General features: G+C 55.0%; 2 protein-coding genes, 4 non-coding genes and 2 pseudogenes across 6 annotated transcripts; 4 read left to right on the plus strand and 4 right to left on the minus strand.

The window, feature by feature from the left end:
- The first annotated feature begins 5,425 nt into the window (after nucleotides 1–5,425).
- Nucleotides 5,426–8,886, plus strand: LOC109574568 (mitochondrial fission factor pseudogene; annotated as a pseudogene).
- Nucleotides 5,445–5,635, plus strand: LOC139177889 (U2 spliceosomal RNA). The gene has a single exon (XR_011562353.1). It is a non-coding gene; the product is annotated as a U2 spliceosomal RNA (small nuclear RNA).
- A 120-nt stretch (nucleotides 8,887–9,006) lies between the features above and the next one.
- LOC139177885 (U2 spliceosomal RNA) lies at nucleotides 9,007–9,197 on the minus strand. The gene has a single exon (XR_011562349.1). It is a non-coding gene; the product is annotated as a U2 spliceosomal RNA (small nuclear RNA).
- Nucleotides 9,198–9,741: 544 nt separating this feature from the next.
- LOC109573395 (small nuclear ribonucleoprotein E-like) lies at nucleotides 9,742–10,213 on the minus strand. Its single transcript, XM_070774427.1, has one exon. The coding sequence runs from the start codon at nucleotides 10,181–10,183 to the stop codon at nucleotides 9,905–9,907; it is 279 nt and encodes a 92-aa protein (XP_070630528.1). The 5' UTR covers nucleotides 10,184–10,213; the 3' UTR covers nucleotides 9,742–9,904.
- A 4,863-nt stretch (nucleotides 10,214–15,076) lies between these two features.
- Nucleotides 15,077–15,548, plus strand: LOC139177765 (small nuclear ribonucleoprotein E-like). The gene has a single exon (XM_070774428.1). It carries the CDS (start codon nucleotides 15,107–15,109, stop codon nucleotides 15,383–15,385), a length of 279 nt encoding a protein of 92 aa, XP_070630529.1. The 5' UTR covers nucleotides 15,077–15,106; the 3' UTR covers nucleotides 15,386–15,548.
- A 545-nt stretch (nucleotides 15,549–16,093) lies between these two features.
- Nucleotides 16,094–16,284, plus strand: LOC139177886 (U2 spliceosomal RNA). The gene has a single exon (XR_011562350.1). It is a non-coding gene; the product is annotated as a U2 spliceosomal RNA (small nuclear RNA).
- Nucleotides 16,285–16,404: 120 nt separating this feature from the next.
- LOC139177588 (mitochondrial fission factor pseudogene) lies at nucleotides 16,405–19,862 on the minus strand (annotated as a pseudogene).
- LOC139177890 (U2 spliceosomal RNA) lies at nucleotides 19,654–19,844 on the minus strand. The gene has a single exon (XR_011562354.1). It is a non-coding gene; the product is annotated as a U2 spliceosomal RNA (small nuclear RNA).
- Nucleotides 19,863–23,892: the final 4,030 nt, after the last annotated feature.

Raw genomic sequence — 23,892 nt, forward strand, 5'->3', positions numbered from 1 at the left:
CCGAAACAGAAGGGAAGGGGGCAGGGTACAACTTCTGAAAGTGTGGCATAGCCCGAGGACACAACAGACATTCATTAGAATCACATGGGTCTAAGACGGGCTTCCCTGGTGGCTCAGATGGTAGGAAGAATCTGCCTGCAATGCAGGAGACCGGGTTCGACCCCTGGGTCGGGATGATCCCCCGGAGAAGGGAATGGCTGCCCACTCCAGTATTCTTGCCTCGAGAATCCCACGGACAGAGGAGCCTGGCGGGCTGCAGTCCGTGGGGGTCTAAGCTGGCAGAGAAGTCAGCTTCGAGCAGACCTTGATTCTCAATCAGCAAGCTAAAGGACCTGCCCAGAGGCGCCATGACAGTTCCAAGGCACTGTCAAAAGACCAAAAAGTGGGCAGTGGCCCAATTCCTGGAAACCTCCACCCCTTCCCCCAAATAGTTGGAATGATCCTCCCACTCACTGTCGGTGCCCAGTCGCTCCGTCGTGACCCCACGGACTGCAGCTCGCCAGGCTTCCCTGTCCTTCCCCATCTCCCGGAGCTGGCTCAAGCTCACGTCCTTTGAGTCGGTGACGCCACCCAACCATCTCATCCTCCGTGGTGCCCTTCTCCTTCTGCCTTCAATCTTTCCCAGCAGGAGGGGCTTTTCCAGTGGGTCAGCTCTTCGCCTCAGGTGGCCAAAGCATTGGAGCTTCAGCTTCAGCTTCAGCATCAGCCCTTCCAATGAATATTCCGGGTTGATTAGCCTATCAGCTGATCAACTCATTAGCCTGTGAAATTACCCGGCCCATGAAAGCTCACCATGCCACGTCTGGAGGCCGCCACACTCGCCCTCTGTGATGGCCCACACTCTGCCTATGGAATGTGTTTCTCTCTGAATCAATCCACTTCTTACCTATCATTGTGTCTCTCACTGAATTCTCTCTTCGATAGGACATGGAGAACCTGAGCTTCATCAGCTCTTGAAACGAGGTACCGTGGGTTTTGGCTCGGTCGGAGGCCCAGCCACGTGGATTGGAGTCCCGACCTGGGTTTGGCCGGGTTCGAGTCCCGGGCTGAGGTAGAGGGCTTCGTTTCGGCTGCCCGGCGTGCCTCCGGAAGCACTGCTCAGAGGCCCACGTGTTCTGACACACTGACTTTTCCGTGACAGGGAAAAGGTTCGATGGGCTCCCGCGGATGCCGGTCGAATCGGCGTAGGACGGCGCCAGACCGGTTTGGGGTATAACCCGCCGCGGGCACTCGGTGGACAGTGGACGCGTGAGGAAACACCGAATTCGAGGGTTGTGTCACGGACAGGAGTCCACCCAGTCTGGTGGGGAGGCCTGTGGCCCCGTCCTGGAAAATGTTGAGCGCAAGCCCCATAGAATTCCGGGTCGCATCTCCCCATCCCCCTACCCCAAATTTGTCCTGCATACGTAGACTGAGGACCCCTGCCAGATTCCCCCCCGCCGCCCACCACCACCACCACCAGGACACAACACACAGGCACCTAGGGGGTCCGAAAAGATCGACAAGCCACATGATGAGGCTTCCCAGGGAGAGCGGGGTGGCCCTCCGCGGTAGACTAAGAGCCGGGAAAGGAGGCCAGGTCGGTGTTCTGATGGTGGTGAGAAATGGAACACTTCCCTCCGCATCGGTAAACAAGGACGTCGCAGTCATCGGCAATCGCGGCCACCACGGGAGGGCGGGCCGGTGAGCCCTGCTCGGGACTGAAAGACTACCTGCCGTCTAGCGGCCATCCCACTGCGGCCACTCCCTCCAGGTGAGCCCCGAGGAAGCCCGGGACGTGAAAAGCACAGGATGGTGGCCCCGGAGCGCTGAGATGCGCATCAAAGGCATGATTTCCGTGAGCCCAGGCTCGAGCATCTCCCCATGTATGGAAACGCGCTAAATTCCTTAACTTGGGATGCCTGGTTTTCTTTCATATACAGAATAGGAAACACCTTTTGACGTTCAGACCGCCTGCCCTTTGTGGCAAAACTTGTGTGTCACCTGGCTCCTCCCGCCACCGCCCACCTCCTCCTGGCGGTTCTCTCAGGGTCGCTTCAGACGCTGACCCCGGGGCTGGAAGTCCTAAATATTCCCGCTGAATAAAACGCAAGTCTCAACTTCTAGGTCGTGGATTTTTTTTTTTTTTTTTTTTCTTTTTAAGTGGACAGTGCTGAGCAGAGGGGCGGCCGGCGGGAGACTTTTCTCATCAGCTTGCCGGGGTCCAGGGTGAGAGGGGACGAGGGAAGGGCGAGGCTTAGCAGCTCTCGGCCATAACCTCAAGGCAGAGTCAGACTCTCCATCACACACCGCCAGCTGCTTTCTCCTCCGTGAAACTCGGGTACAGAGGGGTCAGAGAAGCGCCTTGATCTGAGCTAGGAGGGCTCCGGCCTGGGTAGAGGTGGGGCACGGCAGGGCCGTGCTGGTTCCCCCCGGAGAAGCTGAAGCCAGCCGGCCCAGTCTGGGATACGGAAGGAGTCTGTGAGGGGAGAGACGTGGGGTTGGGGGATGATGACTGTCAGAAAGAGCCCACTAGAAGCAAGCGTTCCCCGGAGCAGCTGTGAGGCCCAGATCACACCCTCGCGGCGTCTCGGCGGGTCAGCGGGGTGCAGGCCACGGCCCTCCTTCCCCCAGCGTGCCCCCTTGCTTTGCACCTCTGCGTTCTCGCCCACGCTCTTGCCAAGAGCCTCCCAGAGGCTCTTGCCTCCAGGTTCGCCCCCTCATGTCAACATGACCGGCCAGCACACCGCCAGCGCCCCCAGTGAAACCCTAACCTGTCCCGTAGGCCGTCTCCCGGGTCTGGAAGGCCTTCCTGACTCGGCTGGCTTCCTGTCTGTTCTTCGCACCTTCTCACTTATTGGGTGTGTCCGGGTAGGGACCCCGAGCCACACGGGAGAGGCCTGGAGCCCTGAGGAGGTCACACCAGGTGGGAGCCGCACCCAGTCGTCCACCTCCCAACAGTTCCCTCGAGAGCTTCCCAGGTGGCGCAGTGGCAAAGACTCCGCCTGCCAGTGCGGGAGACGCAGGAGACGCGGGTTCGATCCCTGGGTCGGGAAGATCCCCTGGAGTAGGAAACGAAACGGCAACGCGCTGCAGTTACTCGCCTGGAAAATTCCATGGACAGAGGAGCCTGGCAGGCTACCGTCCACGGGGTCGCAAAGAGTCGCACGGGACTGAGCGACTGAGCACACACAGGGTCCCTTCCTCATCACACCGGCGGGGGTGGGGTCCCGGCCATTCGGCTCCTGGGCGGGACACGTCCGGGGCCGGGGAACAGGAGCGGTGTCTGGCCCTGGGACCCAGCACAGGCCCTGGTGGGTCGAGTCTCGGGTGGTTAATGACCGGTTGTCAGAACCGGTGGTGAAGGCGGCCAGCCCGGACCCCAGCTCCGACACTCACATCTGTGTACTCTCAGGCAAACCCATGTCCCAGGGGTAAAGGCAGGCGCCTTCTCGACTCGGCCTCCTGGTCGGGCAGAAGGTCGGTCCACTCCATAGTGCCCGTCACTTCCGGAACCGGCATCCGTTCTCCGGAGAAAGGTCATACCTGTAAGGGATTCCTACTTGGCCTTGAAGGGTCACCTCTCAGTGTCGGGCTCTGTCTGATTGGGTGTACCACCCACCGTCTGCATGGACGGGATCGGTCAACCCGTGGCCTCGGAGTATCAAAGGTGGTTAGGGCTGTGAGCTCTGCTACATTTTAAAGGCAAGTCCAGGCCTATGACTCCAAAATGCACATGGGACGCCGTTGAGGCTTACAGGTGGCATCTCAAACAGGTGGTATGAAGGGAAAACTCGCTCATTCACACTGTGCTCCAGAGGAAGGTGGGGCGGTGGTCAAGAATCTGCCTGCCGACGCGGAGACGCAAGAGGCGCGGGTTCCATTCGTGCGCGTGGGGAAGATGCCCTGGAGGAGGAACAGGAAATGGCAACCCGCTCCAGGATTCTTGCCTGGAAAATTCCATGGACAGAGGAGCTTGGCGGGCCTACAGTCCACGGGGTCGCCAAGAGTCGGGCGCGACTGAACACGACCACCCAACCCCGGGAAAGTATCCCCCCGGCTGGACGACGTAGATGTTGAGGGAGAAGAAGAAGAAGACCTAGAGGAAGAGTTAGGAAATGACTTCATAAGTCCTTTCGACTCAAAATGTGAAAGATATCTTTTTTTAAATCGATAAATATGACGATATAAAAACGGAACCTTTAAACAATGCAATCATCATCACTTTAAGCAAAGCCCAACCGAAAAGCCGGCAGGAATAGGGAAGAGGGTCGAAGACCACCGACAGGGAGGTTACTAATAAGCTCACAGAGAGAAAATGTAAAGGCTTCTCTGAAACAGGATGGGACGCTCAACTTTATTTACCCACGAGAGAAAACCGCATATCCGAGCTAGGCCGAGGTACCGTTTTCACCTGAGAGATCCACCCCTCGCGCTTTCCCCACCCTCCACCGAAAAAGCATTCCCAAGGCTGATGCCACGCGGGGTTGTTGGCGAGGCTGGGGGACGAGGCGCTGCCGGAGAACGCTTGCCCTGCTCTTCCAGTCACCGTCCCTGATCTCCCGAGCTTCAGGGCTCCGTTGCGGCGAGGGTGGCCGGGACCGCCACGGCCCCGCACCGCCGTGAGGGCACAAGGGGCACCCGAGCGGCCTCCGCAGAGCGCTGTGCCCCGGGGCCGGGCGCCCTTCGCAGACCCTTCAGTCCGTGCACCCCGACTGGAGCAAATTCCGCGGGAGCGCATCACGCACTGAGAAGCGGAGCTGCCAAGTGATCGCGACGGGCACTGTTCGATTCCAACGACCGTCCCCCAGGACATCCCTTGTCAGGACGCATCCCCCAACCCCCACCCCCACCCCCACCCCGCCGCCCCAGGGGACCCGAACTGTGGGGCAGAAGACGGGCGGGAGAACACGGACGCGAGCAGAGCGGCCGGGAGCAAGGAGGGGCGAGGGGGTGTGGTGCTGGCCGTTAGAGCCGCGGTAACCGTGACGGGTGTCGGGCACTAGCTCAGCGTGTAGGAGGCAATGGTTGCGAGTGCAGCGCGAGCCGGGGAATGAGCGACAAAAGCGAGTTCTTGATTTCTGGGGCTCGGTCCGTGAGAGCTGCTTCCGTGTCAGCGCTTCCCCCGCGGTCTCCGGCAGCCGCCCCTGGGTCGGGAGGCGGGCTCCGGGCGCGAGGAGGCGGTCCGGAGGGTGGAGTCCGCCCGCGGTAGCCCCGCCCCCTCGGGCGGCAGAAGGCGGAGCATGCAGATGAGAAATGGCTGTTCGGCGCGGGAATGGCGGAGCAATTAAGGACCTAGAACTTGTCCTTTCAAAGGTAGAGGACAAAAAGGCCTGCACAGGAGTCCGCTGACAGCACTGTCAACGACGCAAAAGGAATCAGACAGGGAGTGTGGTTCAGGGCGCTCACCGTGGGTTGAATGGGGATGGAGCGAGGGCGGCTGCGGCCAGGCTGAGGCAACCGGTATCGCTTCTCGGCCTTTTGGCTAAGATCAAGTGTAGTATCTGTTCTTATCAGTTTAATATCTGATACGTCCTCTATCCGAGGACAATATATTAAATGGATTTTTGGAGCAGGGAGTTGGAATAGGAGCTTGCTCCGTCCACTCCACGCATCGACCTGGTATTGCAGTACTTCCAGGAACGGTGCACCCCCCTCGGGGGAAATCAATCTTGGTACGAAAAGAGCAGACAGTCTGTCGTAAGGCTTGAGAGCCTATAGGAACAGTGAGACGAGGAAGTGCAGCTTGCTGGCCTTTGTTGTGCTTCGCTTGTGTAAGTTTTTATGGCCTTTGCGCTTGGGCGGTTTTTTCTTTACTCCTTGTGTTGTGGAGTGTTTTCCCGCTTTGGTTTGTTAGTCTTTAGAGGCGAGCGTTCTGTGCCCGGTGGGTTTTCAGAGGGTATGTCGTTTTTTTTCGCCTTCTCCTCGTTGTTTTATTGCTGCATGAGAGCTGGGAGGCTTCCGGGAGTAAACGCGGCCTTACACAGATAAGCGTTCGCAGCAAAGTGTTTCTACCACCAGCGGTCCCGTAAAGAGTCTGCTCTCTTTTACAGGTATATGCATTTGCACTTTTGGCCCGAGACTATATAAGTAAGACCCCGAAGTGTGGCCGCAGCAGCTTTCCTTTTTGAAGGAGCCTGTGTTCAGTAACTTGTTCTTACTACAGGCATTTTTGAAGGAGCCCGCAGTTCAGTGACACTCCATCGACACGCTTGGAGGAGGAGGGGGAAGGGACGTTCGGTTCAGCTGAGGCCCTTAGCCGCAGACCCTCCAGCGAGGGCTCAGGGGCACAAAAGTGGCTCTTAAGTGCAGCACATGCATCTGGAAGCAACTCAAAGGATTTACAGGTAATGCCCGAAAGCAAGCAGTAGTTGGTATACATTTAGTGAGGGAGAGAGCATTTCCTTCTCCCACTGCTGAGATGGCGGAAGCTAGTCGAATTCCTCAGTATGAAAAGGAATACGCGGAAGGTATTAACTAGCCAGTGAGGGTCCTGGGGAAAATGAAAGGGAGCACCACCAAATACTGACCTGGAACAAGGATTCCAAGAGGGAGGTTTTAAATGCTCGTGTGATTACGTGAAGTGCTCGTGTTCCTGAGAGAATTATTGTAGCAGGAAGTAAGACATTCCATTTTCAAGGCCAACCGATCTTGACCTTATACAGTGAACTCCCTTCAAAACCTCTGGCACTAAAAATACCACCTCGTGTGCTTTCGCTAAGTGAAAGACAGCTAGATTTTCTGGGTTTAGAAAGACTCCAACCCCTCAAAATGAAGAAATCGGTGCAGCTGACAGACTAAAAAGAGCGCGCTGGCTGTTCACCAAAATGGAACAGCCGGTCAGAACGGACTCCATGTATGACAGACATTTCAAATAGAGATACAACATGGAAGGAACTTCAGGTGACTTAACAGAACAGAGAACGTGCTGAAGGAGAAAGGGCCATGTATTCAATCACTGTAGCATTCTGGCTGATTAATAATAGCTCTGGTTTCTCCGCTGGAAGTAACCTCAACGCTCAAAAATAGTATCTCAACAGCTGAAAATGCAAAGACTGTGTGACCTTCTTTGTTTCTGTCTTTGCAATGTATGCCGTTTCGCAGTCCACGCCCTGAAAATGTATTTCTCCCAGAAAAGAGGGGGGAAGGGCTTGTATGTGCAGAACTAAAGGTATATTCTGTCAAAAACAAGAGGCGGGGGGTTGGGCTGATCCTGAAGCAGGAGAAAAACAAGAAGCGCATCCGCTCGCTCTAAAGTTTCTCTCCACTTGTACCGTCGAAACCGATTTCAAAAATACAAGCTAGAGTCGGTCTTGATGTCTAGCGAGCCCTCCGTCCCCGGTAGCCTGCGCCGCGCCAGCGCCGGCCTAGAGCCAGAACCGGAGCTATACAAGATGGCCGGCCAGGCAACCTGGGGGCATCGGTCCCCTCCAACAAATGGTGACATGCGGAGCCGGGGCTGTGGTCACCTTCCTCTTCATGACAACCCCCCCCCCCCCCCGACCCCTTCCCGTGGTGAAGATACTATGCTTGCAGTCTCAGCGCCCCTTGGTGCGCAGTGACTTGATGCCTCCCCCTCCAGACTCCGAAGCATCTCCGACGCCGAAGTGCCCTCCTCTCGCCCATCCACAGGGAAATAAGTGCCTCCTGGACAGTAGTGGGGTCCTGGAGCCCCTCTGCGGGCGGGCGAAGGCGCTTGAGTCCGTGTGCGACTCCTTGCGACCGTAGCCCGCCAGGCTCCTCGGTCCATGGGATTCTCCAGGCAAAAAGAATACTGGAGTGGGTTGCCATGCCCTCCTCCCGGGGATGGATGGATCTATCTTCCCGACCCAGGGATTGAGCCCGCCTCTCCTGGGTCTCCTGCACTGCAGGTGGACTCTTTACCGCCGAGCCACCAGGGAAACCCCAAAGCCCCTCTGCGCCACCTGCTTTCCGGACCCCACTCGCTCCACTGTCACCGAAGATGGCCTTGTGAAGATGGTGCGGCACGAGGGCACCGGGACCCTGTGGCATGGCCTCCCAGCCATCTTTGTTGATGACTGTCGGCCACTGCCACCTACTTCACCGCCTACGACCTTACTCAAGGCCTTCCTGTGTGGTGGAGCCCCGACCTCTTCCTCCGCGCACCCATGGTGGCTGGTCCGCGGGCCTGCCTGGGCACCGTGACTGCTAATCAATCCCCCTGGAGCTGGGCACGGACAAAGCCGAAGGCTCGGCACCCGTCGCGCTGGGAGCTGAGCACGTGCATCCGGCTGGTGCTCGCTCGGGCTGGGCTGGGCAGGTCCGGTCCCAGTGTCCCTTCGGGATGTGCCCTTCTCGGCTCTGTCTGTACTGGTTCAACTAGAGCTGGCCGACGTGGCTCAGGTCTAAGGACCGGACAGACCTTCGCTCCCTGGGCTTCGGCTTTTGTGTCTGGCGCCATCTCCTGGGCTGTGGCGGCCATCCTCCTTTCTTTTCAACGTGACGCAGAGAGGTGAAGCGGTGAATGACGCCCCCCGCACGCGACTGTCCACTTGGCTTCCCGGACCCCAGTCGGTCCGAGGATCAAGCATCAAGCCCACTTCACCCGGCGGCATTTATGAGCACTTGCTTGAGTCTCGCACAAAAAGCTTTCTCCAGAAACACTCAACCGGGAACAGCCTGTGAGATGTCGAAAGAAAGCAGGGAAGAGGAAGAGAAAAAAAAAAAAAAGAGAAAAAAAGGCAAGAGGCCTTTTTCCCTGGCTGTCCAGTGGCTCAGGCTGCCCCCAGCCACCTACGGGCCAGCGGTCCGAGCCCTGGTTTGGGAGCACCCAACCTCTACCGGGCTGGGCCGCCCACATGGGTGCGCTGTAACGGCCCGGCGGCCAAAAGTAGCAAACCTGCACCGTAAACGGGACCATGACACACACGCCCCCGCAACCGCGAGTGCCACTGAGACAAAAAAATATATCTTTAACAGCAGCATGCGCCGGCAGGAACCCAAGCCTGACCTCCCAGCTCGTCTCCCAGACAGTCTGTCTTTGTGATGACACAGATTGTTCCCCGTAGGGGGTGCACCGTTCCTGGAAGTACTGCAATACCAGGTCGATGCGTGGAGTGGACGGAGCAAGCTCCTATTCCAACTCCCTGCTCCAAAAATCCATTTAATATATTGTCCTCGGATAGAGGACGTATCAGATATTAAACTGATAAGAACAGATACTACACTTGATCTTAGCCAAAAGGCCGAGAAGCGATACCTTCGCCTCGGGCTTGGCCGCTACCGTCCTCCCCTCACCTCCATTTAGCTCACGGTGAGCAAAGTCGGCCTCAAACGAAGGCCCGCCCTCTCCCCTAGACTGCACGGTGTCCTAGTGCCACAACTTCTAAGACGTCCATCGTTCGTCGGGTCGTTTCATTTGTTGGGCGCCTTTAGGCTTTCTGGTCTCCCACGGCACCCCCCCCCCCCCACCCGCCCCCAGCAGACAGCCAAGCAATTTGCATGCCCCGCCCACACACGCGCCTTCTTCCTGCTGCGCGTGTGCGCCGTCTCGCGGTGGAACCGAAACAAGCGCGTGGCCCAAAGCTCCCGGAAACGCCCAGACCGAGAAAGAGGCAAACCGTTCCAACCGGGTTTTTCTTTCCAGCATTTCTTTTTCTTCTTAAAAATGTTTTCCCGAGCACATAGCTACGTACCCACCCACCACTCATCATCTTACTGTTATTTATTGTGTACACATACACGGATGAGTCGGCTATGTAGAAGTTCTCTTTCAACTTTCTAGATTTTTTTTTTTTTTTTTTTTTTGTGATGAAAACAGTCCCACAGCATTTATTGTCATCTGGTGATAACATAAGGGTGAGCAGAACAATATGAATACATGTTTTAGAACTACATCTCTAACAAAGGACACCTAAAAAAACCAACGGTATTGCCAAACAATTTCTCACTTCATCTGTCACTTCTAGTTGGAGACACTTTGGAGCAGAGTAGTGTTATCTCCTTTTAGCATGATCCGACCCAGTTGTTTTCTTGACTTTGTTTTAGAATGAATCTCTTCTGCGTCATCTAATACGAGGTTCATACACTCATCAAAACCAATGATAGAGCCCTCTGTCCGCATATTCACTTGTTCATAAAGCCACACCCGAATCCGTGATCTATTTTGCAAGTATCTGAAGATGAGATTGATGGGCTGCACCATCACCTTCTGCACCTTCTGGCCCTGGCCCCGGTACGCCATGCTGGACGCTCACAAGCACCACAGTGCTCCACACTCAACTTTCTAGATTTTAATTCGTCTTGATTTACTATGGCTTTCTTTCCAAGGTCTCTTTTCTTTTTCTTTTTGGCTACCCTGGCTCTTCTACGGGTCATGTGGGAACTCAGTTCCTCGAGCAGCGATAGAACCCGCGGCCTAGCTTACATTGGGAGCGCAGGGTCTTCACCACTGTACTGCCAGAGAAGTCCCTGCAGTCACTCTTTTCTATTTCCCTCAGACTCTCTCGGTATTTTTATGTGGCTTTGCTGGACAGGGAGCCAAGATATCCGCGACACAATTTGGCTGCTCTTCCGTCAGCTGCTCGCCAGAAGGCTTCCACGTAGGCCTCCTCGGCTTGATGGGACGCTCCAGGAGAGAGAGTGGGAGGATTTCTCCCAGTCCAGATCGCTGCGGACTCCTTGCCATAAGGCCGTGCCCCATCGCAGCTGACCTGCCTTCTTGGCCGCTCAACTGCAAGCCTGCAGTGGAGAACAGGGGACACACCGACCGAGCAGAGCAGCTGCTGAGGCCTCTTCTGCCTTGAGGATACCCTCTCTTCTCCTGTCCACCCCAGCCCAACAAACTTCCTGGGGCGGAGGGGGGCGGGGCGGGTTGGGGGAGCGTGGAAACCGCTGAGTACTGGAGGATCAGAAAGAGGGTGTAGGCAAGTGGAGACACACCTGCCAGCAGCTGTGGTGAGCCTCCCGGAGTGCACGTGGAGCCCTTTTACCCTGAAAGTAAGGGAACTTCCTCCCAGTTTTGGGATTCTCCCTGCCATGTACAATTAGACAAAGCTAACTTTCTCAAAATTCTGACCCTGCGAGAACCAAACTATGCCTAGGAAAAAGCTTGATGTAGAACGCAGTGTTTAAGTCATCCGTTTCTGTGCTCTAGCGCCCTCCAGCAGCAACTACGGAGCCTTTGTGCGGCAACTACTGGAGCCAGTGGGGTCAGAGCCTGTGCACCAGGAAAGGTAGTCCCCACCTGGCAGCAGCTAGAGAAAGCCTGTGAGCAGAAAAGAGGACCCAGTGCAACCAAAAGTAAATACATTGATAATAATAATTATTGGAAAAATATTTTAATTGGATTAAATACTTTGGATTGGACTAATTACTTAGTTGGAGTAAAGATTTACTGAGCATGGCCCTACCCACCAGAACAAGACCCAGTTCCCCCCACAGTCAGTCTCTCCCCTCAGGAAGCTTCCATAAGCCTCTTCTCCTTATCCGTCAGAGGGCAGACAGAAGGAAAACTACAATCACAGAAAACTATGCAGACTGAGCACGTGGACCACAGCCTTGTCTAACTCAGTGAAACTGAGGGAGGAAAGGAACAGGCCGAGCTGACTCCATTTTGAGAAAGAAGGAAACTCCATCTTGCACTTTCAGTGAGCTTTGGACTATGTGCCTGTTAGCCATGGGGATAACATACCTACGGCCGAACTGGCCTCCTGGACTGATAAACACCAGATTCCATACCAAGATCTCCCGTCGCCAAAAAGAATGCAATAACCCCCCGTGCAGTGTCACCTTTGTCATCTTCATGGCACCCGTTGGTGTAGGCTACAATGTATAACCAGCTGACTCTTCTGATTATGAATCATGGCTATAACCTGACTGTGTCTCCCTTGAACACTTTCCAGGCTGGGTTTAAGGAATTTGGGGATGTGGGCTTGAGCAGTACACTTAAGGTATGTAAGGTTTTCACAAAAGTCGGTCGGGGTCCTTGGCTAAGAGGAGACTCTTCCTTGGGCCCGCCGGTGTAATAAAGTGCACTCCGCCATCTGCATTGTCCTTCTGAGTGAGTTTGTTTCCCGGAACGCGAAGTTCTAGAAGGTCTTGTAGGTCTTCATGGAACTGTCAGCTTCTTCAGCATTACCGGTTGGGGCATAGACAGACTTGGATTACTGTGATATTGAATGTTTTGCCTTGGAAACGAACAGAGATCATTCTGTCATTTTTGAGATTGCACCCAAGTAACTGAAAGGTTGTTGTTGAATCACACGAATATACCGGGATTCTTGGCCCCCGGAGGAGAAGAATTCAATCCGGGGCCAGAGACGAGGCTTGATCGCTAGGAGCTTTTGTGTAATAAAGTTTTATTAAAGTATAAAGGAGATAGAGAAAGCTTCTGACATAGGCATCAGAAGGGGGTAGAAAGAGTACCCACTTGCTAGTGTTAACAATGAGGTTATATAATCCAAAGAATGTCTGGAGATTGTAAAGACCTCATCAGACCTACTCCCGTAATTTACATTTTAAGATAACACTGTCTTCAGGCAAGATACAGCCTTGTAAAGACCAGGTCTACTCCCATAATTAACATTTTAAGATAACAGAAGGTTGAATCCAAAGACTGTCCTTAATCCAGAGACTGTCCTCAGGCAGGATACATTATTGTTATATAATCCTAAGGAATGTGGAGAAAGAAAAAAAGTTTGTCCTTTCTTCCTCCTTGAGAATTCCAGACCCCTCTCTCCTTGGGGACCCCTAGACTCCTTATCAACCTGCCTAGGAAATGACTCTCTCAGTACTGCATTTCTGACTCTTTTGTTGACTATGAGGGGATTCTTGCCCACAGTAGTAGATATAATGGTCATCTGAATTAAATTCGCCCATTCCAGTCCATTTTAGTTCACTGATTCCTAAAATATCTATGTTCACTCTTGCCATCTCCTATTTGACCACTTCTAATTTACATTGATTCATGGACCTAACATTCCAGGTTTCTGGATATTGCTCTTCACAGAGTTGGACTTTACTTCCATCACCAGTCACATCCACAACTGGGCATTGTTTTCACTTTGGCTCCGCCTCTTCATTCTTTCTGGAGTTATTTCTCCACTCTTCTCCAGTAGCATATTGGGCACCTACGGACCTGGGGAGTTCATCTTTCTGAGTTATATATTTTTTTTTTTTGCCCTTTCATAGTGTTCATTGGGTTCTCAAGGCAAAAATACTGAAGTGGTTTGCCATTCCTTTCTCCAGGGGACCACGTTTTGTCAGAACTCTCCGCCATGACCCCATGGCCCTACACCGCATGGCTCATAGTTCTGTTGTAGCCATCTGTTCCGGGAAACAAACTCACTCAGAAGGACAATGCAGATGGCGGAGTGCACTTTATTACACCGGCGGGCCCAAGGAAGAGTCTCCTCTTAGCCAAGGACCCCGACCGACTTTTGTGAAAACCTTACATACCTTAAGTGTACTGCTCAAGCCCACATCCCCAAATTCCTTAAACCCAGCCTGGAAAGTGTTCAAGGGAGACACAGTCAGGTTATAGCCATGATTCATAATCAGAAGAGTCAGCTGGTTATACATTGTAGCCTACACCAACGGGTGCCATGAAGATGACAAAGGTGACACTGCACGGGGGGTTATTGCATTCTTTTTGGCGACGGGAGATCTTGGTATGGAATCTGGTGTTTATCAGTCCAGGAGGCCAGTTCGGCCGTAGGTATGTTATCCCCATGGCTAACAGGCACATAGTCCAAAGCTCACTGAAAGTGCAAGATGGAGTTTCCTTCTTTCTCAAAATGGAGTCAGCTCGGCCTGTTCCTTTCCTCCCTCAGTTTCACTGAGTTAGACAAGGCTGTGGTCCACGTGCTCAGTCTGCATAGTTTTCTGTGATTGTAGTTTTCCTTCTGTCTGCCCTCTGACGGATAAGGAGAAGAGGCTTATGGAAGCTTCCTGAGGGGAGAGACTGACTGTGGGGGGAACTGGGTCTTGTTCTGGTGGGTAGGGCCATGCTCAGTAAATCTTTACTCCAACTAAGTAATTAGTCCAATCCAAAGTATTTAATCCAATTAAAATATTTTTCCAATAATTATTATTATCAATGTATTTACTTTTGGTTGCACTGGGTCCTCTTTTCTGCTCACAGGCTTTCTCTAGCTGCTGCCAGGTGGGGACTACCTTTCCTGGTGCACAGGCTCTGACCCCACTGGCTCCAGTAGTTGCCGCACAAAGGCTCCGTAGTTGCTGCTGGAGGGCGCTAGAGCACAGAAACGGATGACTTAAACACTGCGTTCTACATCAAGCTTTTTCCTAGGCATAGTTTGGTTCTCGCAGGGTCAGAATTTTGAGAAAGTTAGCTTTGTCTAATTGTACATGGCAGGGAGAATCCCAAAACTGGGAGGAAGTTCCCTTACTTTCAGGGTAAAAGGGCTCCACGTGCACTCCGGGAGGCTCACCACAGCTGCTGGCAGGTGTGTCTCCACTTGCCTACACCCTCTTTCTGATCCTCCAGTACTCAGCGGTTTCCACGCTCCCCCAACCCGCCCCGCCCCCCTCCGCCCCAGGAAGTTTGTTGGGCTGGGGTGGACAGGAGAAGAGAGGGTATCCTCAAGGCAGAAGAGGCCTCAGCAGCTGCTCTGCTCGGTCGGTGTGTCCCCTGTTCTCCACTGCAGGCTTGCAGTTGAGCGGCCAAGAAGGCAGGTCAGCTGCGATGGGGCACGGCCTTATGGCAAGGAGTCCGCAGCGATCTGGACTGGGAGAAATCCTCCCACTCTCTCTCCTGGAGCGTCCCATCAAGCCGAGGAGGCCTACGTGGAAGCCTTCTGGCGAGCAGCTGACGGAAGAGCAGCCAAATTGTGTCGCGGATATCTTGGCTCCCTGTCCAGCAAAGCCACATAAAAATACCGAGAGAGTCTGAGGGAAATAGAAAAGAGTGACTGCAGGGACTTCTCTGGCAGTACAGTGGTGAAGACCCTGCGCTCCCAATGTAAGCTAGGCCGCGGGTTCTATCGCTGCTCGAGGAACTGAGTTCCCACATGACCCGTAGAAGAGCCAGGGTAGCCAAAAAGAAAAAGAAAAGAGACCTTGGAAAGAAAGCCATAGTAAATCAAGACGAATTAAAATCTAGAAAGTTGAGTGTGGAGCACTGTGGTGCTTGTGAGCGTCCAGCATGGCGTACCGGGGCCAGGGCCAGAAGGTGCAGAAGGTGATGGTGCAGCCCATCAATCTCATCTTCAGATACTTGCAAAATAGATCACGGATTCGGGTGTGGCTTTATGAACAAGTGAATATGCGGACAGAGGGCTCTATCATTGGTTTTGATGAGTGTATGAACCTCGTATTAGATGACGCAGAAGAGATTCATTCTAAAACAAAGTCAAGAAAACAACTGGGTCGGATCATGCTAAAAGGAGATAACACTACTCTGCTCCAAAGTGTCTCCAACTAGAAGTGACAGATGAAGTGAGAAATTGTTTGGCAATACCGTTGGTTTTTTTAGGTGTCCTTTGTTAGAGATGTAGTTCTAAAACATGTATTCATATTGTTCTGCTCACCCTTATGTTATCACCAGATGACAATAAATGCTGTGGGACTGTTTTCATCACAAAAAAAAAAAAAAAAAAAAAAATCTAGAAAGTTGAAAGAGAACTTCTACATAGCCGACTCATCCGTGTATGTGTACACAATAAATAACAGTAAGATGATGAGTGGTGGGTGGGTACGTAGCTATGTGCTCGGGAAAACATTTTTAAGAAGAAAAAGAAATGCTGGAAAGAAAAACCCGGTTGGAACGGTTTGCCTCTTTCTCGGTCTGGGCGTTTCCGGGAGCTTTGGGCCACGCGCTTGTTTCGGTTCCACCGCGAGACGGCGCACACGCGCAGCAGGAAGAAGGCGCGTGTGTGGGCGGGGCATGCAAATTGCTTGGCTGTCTGCTGGGGGCGGGTGGGGGGGGGGGGGTGCCGTGGGAGACCAGAAAGCCTAAAGGCGCCCAACAAATGAAACGACCCGACGAACGATGGACGTCTTAGAAGTTGTGGCACTAGGACACCGTGCAGTCTAGGGGAGAGGGCGGGCCTTCGTTTGAGGCCGACTTTGCTCACCGTGAGCTAAATGGAGGTGAGGGGAGGACGGTAGCGGCCAAGCCCGAGGCGAAGGTATCGCTTCTCGGCCTTTTGGCTAAGATCAAGTGTAGTATCTGTTCTTATCAGTTTAATATCTGATACGTCCTCTATCCGAGGACAATATATTAAATGGATTTTTGGAGCAGGGAGTTGGAATAGGAGCTTGCTCCGTCCACTCCACGCATCGACCTGGTATTGCAGTACTTCCAGGAACGGTGCACCCCCTACGGGGAACAATCTGTGTCATCACAAAGACAGACTGTCTGGGAGACGAGCTGGGAGGTCAGGCTTGGGTTCCTGCCGGCGCATGCTGCTGTTAAAGATATATTTTTTTGTCTCAGTGGCACTCGCGGTTGCGGGGGCGTGTGTGTCATGGTCCCGTTTACGGTGCAGGTTTGCTACTTTTGGCCGCCGGGCCGTTACAGCGCACCCATGTGGGCGGCCCAGCCCGGTAGAGGTTGGGTGCTCCCAAACCAGGGCTCGGACCGCTGGCCCGTAGGTGGCTGGGGGCAGCCTGAGCCACTGGACAGCCAGGGAAAAAGGCCTCTTGCCTTTTTTTCTCTTTTTTTTTTTTTTCTCTTCCTCTTCCCTGCTTTCTTTCGACATCTCACAGGCTGTTCCCGGTTGAGTGTTTCTGGAGAAAGCTTTTTGTGCGAGACTCAAGCAAGTGCTCATAAATGCCGCCGGGTGAAGTGGGCTTGATGCTTGATCCTCGGACCGACTGGGGTCCGGGAAGCCAAGTGGACAGTCGCGTGCGGGGGGCGTCATTCACCGCTTCACCTCTCTGCGTCACGTTGAAAAGAAAGGAGGATGGCCGCCACAGCCCAGGAGATGGCGCCAGACACAAAAGCCGAAGCCCAGGGAGCGAAGGTCTGTCCGGTCCTTAGACCTGAGCCACGTCGGCCAGCTCTAGTTGAACCAGTACAGACAGAGCCGAGAAGGGCACATCCCGAAGGGACACTGGGACCGGACCTGCCCAGCCCAGCCCGAGCGAGCACCAGCCGGATGCACGTGCTCAGCTCCCAGCGCGACGGGTGCCGAGCCTTCGGCTTTGTCCGTGCCCAGCTCCAGGGGGATTGATTAGCAGTCACGGTGCCCAGGCAGGCCCGCGGACCAGCCACCATGGGTGCGCGGAGGAAGAGGTCGGGGCTCCACCACACAGGAAGGCCTTGAGTAAGGTCGTAGGCGGTGAAGTAGGTGGCAGTGGCCGACAGTCATCAACAAAGATGGCTGGGAGGCCATGCCACAGGGTCCCGGTGCCCTCGTGCCGCACCATCTTCACAAGGCCATCTTCGGTGACAGTGGAGCGAGTGGGGTCCGGAAAGCAGGTGGCGCAGAGGGGCTTTGGGGTTTCCCTGGTGGCTCGGCGGTAAAGAGTCCACCTGCAGTGCAGGAGACCCAGGAGAGGCGGGCTCAATCCCTGGGTCGGGAAGATAGATCCATCCATCCCCGGGAGGAGGGCATGGCAACCCACTCCAGTATTCTTTTTGCCTGGAGAATCCCATGGACCGAGGAGCCTGGCGGGCTACGGTCGCAAGGAGTCGCACACGGACTCAAGCGCCTTCGCCCGCCCGCAGAGGGGCTCCAGGACCCCACTACTGTCCAGGAGGCACTTATTTCCCTGTGGATGGGCGAGAGGAGGGCACTTCGGCGTCGGAGATGCTTCGGAGTCTGGAGGGGGAGGCATCAAGTCACTGCGCACCAAGGGGCGCTGAGACTGCAAGCATAGTATCTTCACCACGGGAAGGGGTCGGGGGGGGGGGGGTTGTCATGAAGAGGAAGGTGACCACAGCCCCGGCTCCGCATGTCACCATTTGTTGGAGGGGACCGATGCCCCCAGGTTGCCTGGCCGGCCATCTTGTATAGCTCCGGTTCTGGCTCTAGGCCGGCGCTGGCGCGGCGCAGGCTACCGGGGACGGAGGGCTCGCTAGACATCAAGACCGACTCTAGCTTGTATTTTTGAAATCGGTTTCGACGGTACAAGTGGAGAGAAACTTTAGAGCGAGCGGATGCGCTTCTTGTTTTTCTCCTGCTTCAGGATCAGCCCAACCCCCCGCCTCTTGTTTTTGACAGAATATACCTTTAGTTCTGCACATACAAGCCCTTCCCCCCTCTTTTCTGGGAGAAATACATTTTCAGGGCGTGGACTGCGAAACGGCATACATTGCAAAGACAGAAACAAAGAAGGTCACACAGTCTTTGCATTTTCAGCTGTTGAGATACTATTTTTGAGCGTTGAGGTTACTTCCAGCGGAGAAACCAGAGCTATTATTAATCAGCCAGAATGCTACAGTGATTGAATACATGGCCCTTTCTCCTTCAGCACGTTCTCTGTTCTGTTAAGTCACCTGAAGTTCCTTCCATGTTGTATCTCTATTTGAAATGTCTGTCATACATGGAGTCCGTTCTGACCGGCTGTTCCATTTTGGTGAACAGCCAGCGCGCTCTTTTTAGTCTGTCAGCTGCACCGATTTCTTCATTTTGAGGGGTTGGAGTCTTTCTAAACCCAGAAAATCTAGCTGTCTTTCACTTAGCGAAAGCACACGAGGTGGTATTTTTAGTGCCAGAGGTTTTGAAGGGAGTTCACTGTATAAGGTCAAGATCGGTTGGCCTTGAAAATGGAATGTCTTACTTCCTGCTACAATAATTCTCTCAGGAACACGAGCACTTCACGTAATCACACGAGCATTTAAAACCTCCCTCTTGGAATCCTTGTTCCAGGTCAGTATTTGGTGGTGCTCCCTTTCATTTTCCCCAGGACCCTCACTGGCTAGTTAATACCTTCCGCGTATTCCTTTTCATACTGAGGAATTCGACTAGCTTCCGCCATCTCAGCAGTGGGAGAAGGAAATGCTCTCTCCCTCACTAAATGTATACCAACTACTGCTTGCTTTCGGGCATTACCTGTAAATCCTTTGAGTTGCTTCCAGATGCATGTGCTGCACTTAAGAGCCACTTTTGTGCCCCTGAGCCCTCGCTGGAGGGTCTGCGGCTAAGGGCCTCAGCTGAACCGAACGTCCCTTCCCCCTCCTCCTCCAAGCGTGTCGATGGAGTGTCACTGAACTGCGGGCTCCTTCAAAAATGCCTGTAGTAAGAACAAGTTACTGAACACAGGCTCCTTCAAAAAGGAAAGCTGCTGCGGCCACACTTCGGGGTCTTACTTATATAGTCTCGGGCCAAAAGTGCAAATGCATATACCTGTAAAAGAGAGCAGACTCTTTACGGGACCGCTGGTGGTAGAAACACTTTGCTGCGAACGCTTATCTGTGTAAGGCCGCGTTTACTCCCGGAAGCCTCCCAGCTCTCATGCAGCAATAAAACAACGAGGAGAAGGCGAAAAAAAACGACATACCCTCTGAAAACCCACCGGGCACAGAACGCTCGCCTCTAAAGACTAACAAACCAAAGCGGGAAAACACTCCACAACACAAGGAGTAAAGAAAAAACCGCCCAAGCGCAAAGGCCATAAAAACTTACACAAGCGAAGCACAACAAAGGCCAGCAAGCTGCACTTCCTCGTCTCACTGTTCCTATAGGCTCTCAAGCCTTACGACAGACTGTCTGCTCTTTTCGTACCAAGATTGATTTCCCCCGAGGGGGGTGCACCGTTCCTGGAAGTACTGCAATACCAGGTCGATGCGTGGAGTGGACGGAGCAAGCTCCTATTCCAACTCCCTGCTCCAAAAATCCATTTAATATATTGTCCTCGGATAGAGGACGTATCAGATATTAAACTGATAAGAACAGATACTACACTTGATCTTAGCCAAAAGGCCGAGAAGCGATACCGGTTGCCTCAGCCTGGCCGCAGCCGCCCTCGCTCCATCCCCATTCAACCCACGGTGAGCGCCCTGAACCACACTCCCTGTCTGATTCCTTTTGCGTCGTTGACAGTGCTGTCAGCGGACTCCTGTGCAGGCCTTTTTGTCCTCTACCTTTGAAAGGACAAGTTCTAGGTCCTTAATTGCTCCGCCATTCCCGCGCCGAACAGCCATTTCTCATCTGCATGCTCCGCCTTCTGCCGCCCGAGGGGGCGGGGCTACCGCGGGCGGACTCCACCCTCCGGACCGCCTCCTCGCGCCCGGAGCCCGCCTCCCGACCCAGGGGCGGCTGCCGGAGACCGCGGGGGAAGCGCTGACACGGAAGCAGCTCTCACGGACCGAGCCCCAGAAATCAAGAACTCGCTTTTGTCGCTCATTCCCCGGCTCGCGCTGCACTCGCAACCATTGCCTCCTACACGCTGAGCTAGTGCCCGACACCCGTCACGGTTACCGCGGCTCTAACGGCCAGCACCACACCCCCTCGCCCCTCCTTGCTCCCGGCCGCTCTGCTCGCGTCCGTGTTCTCCCGCCCGTCTTCTGCCCCACAGTTCGGGTCCCCTGGGGCGGCGGGGTGGGGGTGGGGGTGGGGGTTGGGGGATGCGTCCTGACAAGGGATGTCCTGGGGGACGGTCGTTGGAATCGAACAGTGCCCGTCGCGATCACTTGGCAGCTCCGCTTCTCAGTGCGTGATGCGCTCCCGCGGAATTTGCTCCAGTCGGGGTGCACGGACTGAAGGGTCTGCGAAGGGCGCCCGGCCCCGGGGCACAGCGCTCTGCGGAGGCCGCTCGGGTGCCCCTTGTGCCCTCACGGCGGTGCGGGGCCGTGGCGGTCCCGGCCACCCTCGCCGCAACGGAGCCCTGAAGCTCGGGAGATCAGGGACGGTGACTGGAAGAGCAGGGCAAGCGTTCTCCGGCAGCGCCTCGTCCCCCAGCCTCGCCAACAACCCCGCGTGGCATCAGCCTTGGGAATGCTTTTTCGGTGGAGGGTGGGGAAAGCGCGAGGGGTGGATCTCTCAGGTGAAAACGGTACCTCGGCCTAGCTCGGATATGCGGTTTTCTCTCGTGGGTAAATAAAGTTGAGCGTCCCATCCTGTTTCAGAGAAGCCTTTACATTTTCTCTCTGTGAGCTTATTAGTAACCTCCCTGTCGGTGGTCTTCGACCCTCTTCCCTATTCCTGCCGGCTTTTCGGTTGGGCTTTGCTTAAAGTGATGATGATTGCATTGTTTAAAGGTTCCGTTTTTATATCGTCATATTTATCGATTTAAAAAAAGATATCTTTCACATTTTGAGTCGAAAGGACTTATGAAGTCATTTCCTAACTCTTCCTCTAGGTCTTCTTCTTCTTCTCCCTCAACATCTACGTCGTCCAGCCGGGGGGATACTTTCCCGGGTTGGGTTGCGTGGTCGTGTCAGTCGCGCCCGACTCTTGGCGACCCCGTGGACTGTAGGCCCGCCAAGCTCCTCTGTCCATGGAATTTTCCAGGCAAGAATCCTGGAGCGGGTTGCCATTTCCTGTTCCTCCTCCAGGGCATCTTCCCCACGCGCACGAATGGAACCCGCGCCTCTTGCGTCTCCGCGTCGGCAGGCAGATTCTTGACCACCGCCCCACCTTCCTCTGGAGCACAGTGTGAATGAGCGAGTTTTCCCTTCATACCACCTGTTTGAGATGCCACCTGTAAGCCTCAACGGCGTCCCATGTGCATTTTGGAGTCATAGGCCTGGACTTGCCTTTAAAATGTAGCAGAGCTCACAGCCCTAACCACCTTTGATACTCCGAGGCCACGGGTTGACCGATCCCGTCCATGCAGACGGTGGGTGGTACACCCAATCAGACAGAGCCCGACACTGAGAGGTGACCCTTCAAGGCCAAGTAGGAATCCCTTACAGGTATGACCTTTCTCCGGAGAACGGATGCCGGTTCCGGAAGTGACGGGCACTATGGAGTGGACCGACCTTCTGCCCGACCAGGAGGCCGAGTCGAGAAGGCGCCTGCCTTTACCCCTGGGACATGGGTTTGCCTGAGAGTACACAGATGTGAGTGTCGGAGCTGGGGTCCGGGCTGGCCGCCTTCACCACCGGTTCTGACAACCGGTCATTAACCACCCGAGACTCGACCCACCAGGGCCTGTGCTGGGTCCCAGGGCCAGACACCGCTCCTGTTCCCCGGCCCCGGACGTGTCCCGCCCAGGAGCCGAATGGCCGGGACCCCACCCCCGCCGGTGTGATGAGGAAGGGACCCTGTGTGTGCTCAGTCGCTCAGTCCCGTGCGACTCTTTGCGACCCCGTGGACGGTAGCCTGCCAGGCTCCTCTGTCCATGGAATTTTCCAGGCGAGTAACTGCAGCGCGTTGCCGTTTCGTTTCCTACTCCAGGGGATCTTCCCGACCCAGGGATCGAACCCGCGTCTCCTGCGTCTCCCGCACTGGCAGGCGGAGTCTTTGCCACTGCGCCACCTGGGAAGCTCTCGAGGGAACTGTTGGGAGGTGGACGACTGGGTGCGGCTCCCACCTGGTGTGACCTCCTCAGGGCTCCAGGCCTCTCCCGTGTGGCTCGGGGTCCCTACCCGGACACACCCAATAAGTGAGAAGGTGCGAAGAACAGACAGGAAGCCAGCCGAGTCAGGAAGGCCTTCCAGACCCGGGAGACGGCCTACGGGACAGGTTAGGGTTTCACTGGGGGCGCTGGCGGTGTGCTGGCCGGTCATGTTGACATGAGGGGGCGAACCTGGAGGCAAGAGCCTCTGGGAGGCTCTTGGCAAGAGCGTGGGCGAGAACGCAGAGGTGCAAAGCAAGGGGGCACGCTGGGGGAAGGAGGGCCGTGGCCTGCACCCCGCTGACCCGCCGAGACGCCGCGAGGGTGTGATCTGGGCCTCACAGCTGCTCCGGGGAACGCTTGCTTCTAGTGGGCTCTTTCTGACAGTCATCATCCCCCAACCCCACGTCTCTCCCCTCACAGACTCCTTCCGTATCCCAGACTGGGCCGGCTGGCTTCAGCTTCTCCGGGGGGAACCAGCACGGCCCTGCCGTGCCCCACCTCTACCCAGGCCGGAGCCCTCCTAGCTCAGATCAAGGCGCTTCTCTGACCCCTCTGTACCCGAGTTTCACGGAGGAGAAAGCAGCTGGCGGTGTGTGATGGAGAGTCTGACTCTGCCTTGAGGTTATGGCCGAGAGCTGCTAAGCCTCGCCCTTCCCTCGTCCCCTCTCACCCTGGACCCCGGCAAGCTGATGAGAAAAGTCTCCCGCCGGCCGCCCCTCTGCTCAGCACTGTCCACTTAAAAAGAAAAAAAAAAAAAAAAAAAATCCACGACCTAGAAGTTGAGACTTGCGTTTTATTCAGCGGGAATATTTAGGACTTCCAGCCCCGGGGTCAGCGTCTGAAGCGACCCTGAGAGAACCGCCAGGAGGAGGTGGGCGGTGGCGGGAGGAGCCAGGTGACACACAAGTTTTGCCACAAAGGGCAGGCGGTCTGAACGTCAAAAGGTGTTTCCTATTCTGTATATGAAAGAAAACCAGGCATCCCAAGTTAAGGAATTTAGCGCGTTTCCATACATGGGGAGATGCTCGAGCCTGGGCTCACGGAAATCATGCCTTTGATGCGCATCTCAGCGCTCCGGGGCCACCATCCTGTGCTTTTCACGTCCCGGGCTTCCTCGGGGCTCACCTGGAGGGAGTGGCCGCAGTGGGATGGCCGCTAGACGGCAGGTAGTCTTTCAGTCCCGAGCAGGGCTCACCGGCCCGCCCTCCCGTGGTGGCCGCGATTGCCGATGACTGCGACGTCCTTGTTTACCGATGCGGAGGGAAGTGTTCCATTTCTCACCACCATCAGAACACCGACCTGGCCTCCTTTCCCGGCTCTTAGTCTACCGCGGAGGGCCACCCCGCTCTCCCTGGGAAGCCTCATCATGTGGCTTGTCGATCTTTTCGGACCCCCTAGGTGCCTGTGTGTTGTGTCCTGGTGGTGGTGGTGGTGGGCGGCGGGGGGGAATCTGGCAGGGGTCCTCAGTCTACGTATGCA

This window comes from Bos indicus, chromosome 19, assembly GCF_029378745.1.
Source record: "Bos indicus isolate NIAB-ARS_2022 breed Sahiwal x Tharparkar chromosome 19, NIAB-ARS_B.indTharparkar_mat_pri_1.0, whole genome shotgun sequence".
Classification (NCBI taxonomy): Eukaryota; Metazoa; Chordata; class Mammalia; order Artiodactyla; family Bovidae; genus Bos; species Bos indicus.